At 58.3% G+C, this 2,902-nt stretch overlaps 1 protein-coding gene across 1 annotated transcript in view; it reads right to left on the bottom strand.

Moving 5' to 3' along the window:
• Nucleotides 1-2,902, bottom strand: part of MYO7B (myosin VIIB) — a 97,736-nt gene that overhangs the window by 39,628 nt on the left and 55,206 nt on the right. The window contains exon 15 of the mRNA XM_040227868.1: nucleotides 1,843-2,006. Coding sequence (XP_040083802.1) covers nucleotides 1,843-2,006 — 164 coding nt within the window. The remainder of the gene's footprint in view (nucleotides 1-1,842; nucleotides 2,007-2,902) is intronic.

Below are 2,902 nucleotides of genomic sequence, written 5' to 3'. Positions count from 1 at the left end.
CCAGGGCACAGCTGAGCCAGGGCACAGCTGAGCCAGGGCACAGCTGAGCCAGGGCACAGCGAGGGCTTCTGCTGAGGCCCCACAGGTGGGCAGGGCTACGTTCACCATTCATCCAGCCCCTCGCCCAGTCGTTTAGCATAGGTTCCCCAAGTGCCCACTGTGTGCAGGCACCCAGTAGGCACTGGGAACCCAGAGGCAAGCAGATCCGGGCAAGCCTCCTGTCTAGGAGTGGGGACCCCAAAGTGAGATGCACCAGGGTGAAGAGACAATGTCAATTTTTACCTTGCCATTCTACATTTTTCAGTTTTTGTATAGATTTCGTATGGTCATTTTGAATGTTATGTACTGTACATTGTAAGCATTACTGTAAATGTATACAGTTTTTTAAAAATATATTAAAATGATGGATACAAGAGAAAACAAAAAACCCAAGCCCCAGGCCAAGGGTGCGTGTGTGCTTAGTCGCTCAGTTGTGTCCGACTCTGTGGACCCATGGACTGTGGCCCCCCAGGCTCCTCTGTCCATGGGATTTCCCAGGCAAGAACATTGGAGTGGGTGGCCATGCCCTCCTCCAGGGAGTCTTCCCAACCCAGGGATCGAACCCGAGTCTCCTGCGTCTCCTGCATTGCAGGTGGGTTCTTTATCGCTAAGCCACCGGGAAAGCCTTGGGCCAAGAGTAGTGTGTGTTTTTGTGCCATACTGATCTTGGGCAATGCTCCTTGATCAAACTTTTTCCAAGGTCAAATGTGCTTGGCAAACATATGTACTGCCAAATTGCATCTGTCTGGAGACTCAAATTCATGCTTTAACGCCTCTGAGAATAGGATGCAATCCCTGGCAGATAGAGTAACAATGGGCAGCATTCTCCTGGTTTTAAAATAATGTATTTTCCTCCTGTTCCTGCTCCCTGAAACCTGTGGACATGCCTTGGAGGCCCTACAGGGCCAGGACCAGGCTGTGCTCTGGCCTCAGCTGTGGAGTCCAGCCTGGCTCCACGAGGGCAGAGGGTCTGGCTCAGCTCCCCCTGGTCCCAGATGTGGGTAGTTCCTGCATGCCTCATAGCTCCTTGGTGCCTCTCTGGGCTGGCTCTGCATGTGGCCATGATGTGGGCCCTGGGCACTAAAGTGTTAGGGGCTCCTGTGGAGGTGGGGGTGGGCCCCGCAGAGTGGACTACAGCATGGAGTGGGGCTGGGGGTTCCTATGCCTGCACCTACAGTTCCTGTGCCAGTGTGCCGACCTCGTCTCCTGGCCCAGGGGTGGGGGAGCGCCTCATCAGACGACCCACAGGGCTCTTCTGGAACAGTCACTGTTAAGGGGAGAAGGGAGACCCCCACCCTGCCAGGATGTCCTAGGCGGCTCTGAGGAGCACCAGGGGCTCTCTGTTCCCTCCTCCCTGGCCAGCAGGCTAAGAGCTGTTGCCACCACACCACACACACACCCCCCACCTACCACATACACACCCACAAAACACACACGCACCCCACCTACCACACACAGACATGCACTCTACATGCCACACACACAGAGCACACACATACCGGACACCACACAAAGCACACACGCGCCACATACAGCACACCCCGCCATAAAACATACACAGAGACCAATATAGAAAGAAAGAACATAAACGAACTCAGTGAGCCCCACAGAGACCACTGCTCACTGGGAAGCAGGCAGTCCCGTGCTCCTGCCCCTGGCCACTACCCCCACAGTACCTCAGCCCCTTCTCAGTCACCTCTGCACCCCAGCTGAGAATCTCCAACCGCAGACTTCAGGCAGTGGGGCCTCTCCATGCCTATCTGCCCCCCAGGCCCCGGGCAGAGCAGGGCCACCAGAGCCCACCTTGAACAGCTGGCTGCCCGCCTTCACCCGGACGATGGTCCCAGGGCCCCGCCTGCTTTCCTCGGACTCCAGCCCGAATATCTCCCGCAGGAACTTGTTTTGGGAGGAGTGGACCAGGGCAAGGATGTCCCTGTTCAGCACATCCCGATTCTTCTCCAGGAAGCCTGTGGGGAAACAGAGCCCCCATCCCCCGCCAGCTCAGACCGGGGAGGGGAGGGCGAGGCGCAGGCAGGAGGCCACCATGCCCGCCCCCACCTCCCCACGTCTTGGCATCCAGTGCCTCCGCTCAGCACCAAGTCATGCCACATCCACACCCTGCAGCCCCCACAACCCTCCATCCCCACCCCAAACTCCCTCATCCAAGCTTGCTCCCCACCCCAGGGGGTCTCCTCTCTCCCCTAGTACCTGTGCCCCATCCCAAGGATCTTCCCTCTCCTGATGGCCTATGGCTCCCAAGAGATCTCTGGGGTGTTCTTCCCTTCTAAGCCCTCCGGGATAATGCTGGCTTGTGCTTCAAGGACAGCTCGAGCATCATCTGTTCCAGGAGGCCCTACTGACCCACACGTGGCTCCCATCTGCCCTGTGTGGCCCTTCACCTGGGCCCTGTCACTCAGCTCAGGGAAGCCGGAGGCCTTCCCGTCTGTTCCATCAGCCGCAGCTCCCCGGGTGGACCACGGGTGGGAGCGAGTCTTCCCCTCAACATCCTGGCCCTCCCAGCCCCCGCCGTCACTACCATGTCCACCCGCTAGCAGCACAGCAGACGGAGTGTGCACGCGTTGTGCGGTTTAGACCTCCCGCGGGTGGGGCCTGTGGATTCTCGTCAGGGCTCTGACTTTCTGGGGAACCCTGGGCAAGTCTGATTGAGCCACCACTTGTCTACATAAGGGAGCCAAAACAGAAGAGAAGGAAAAGGAGAAAGCGAAGAAGCCCGCCCAGCCCCATAACTTCTGAAAATGTGGCAACCTGGCTGCATCCAGGGAGCTTGCAATCTGGACAGGAAGGCCTGGCCACTCCTGCTGGGAGGCCCACCCTCCCCACTGCTGCTGGGAGGCCCACCCTC

Source organism: Oryx dammah, unplaced genomic scaffold, assembly GCF_014754425.2.
Source record: "Oryx dammah isolate SB20612 unplaced genomic scaffold, SCBI_Odam_1.1 HiC_scaffold_27, whole genome shotgun sequence".
Classification (NCBI taxonomy): domain Eukaryota; kingdom Metazoa; phylum Chordata; class Mammalia; order Artiodactyla; family Bovidae; genus Oryx; species Oryx dammah.
This window is presented reverse-complemented; position numbering and strand designations above follow the sequence as displayed.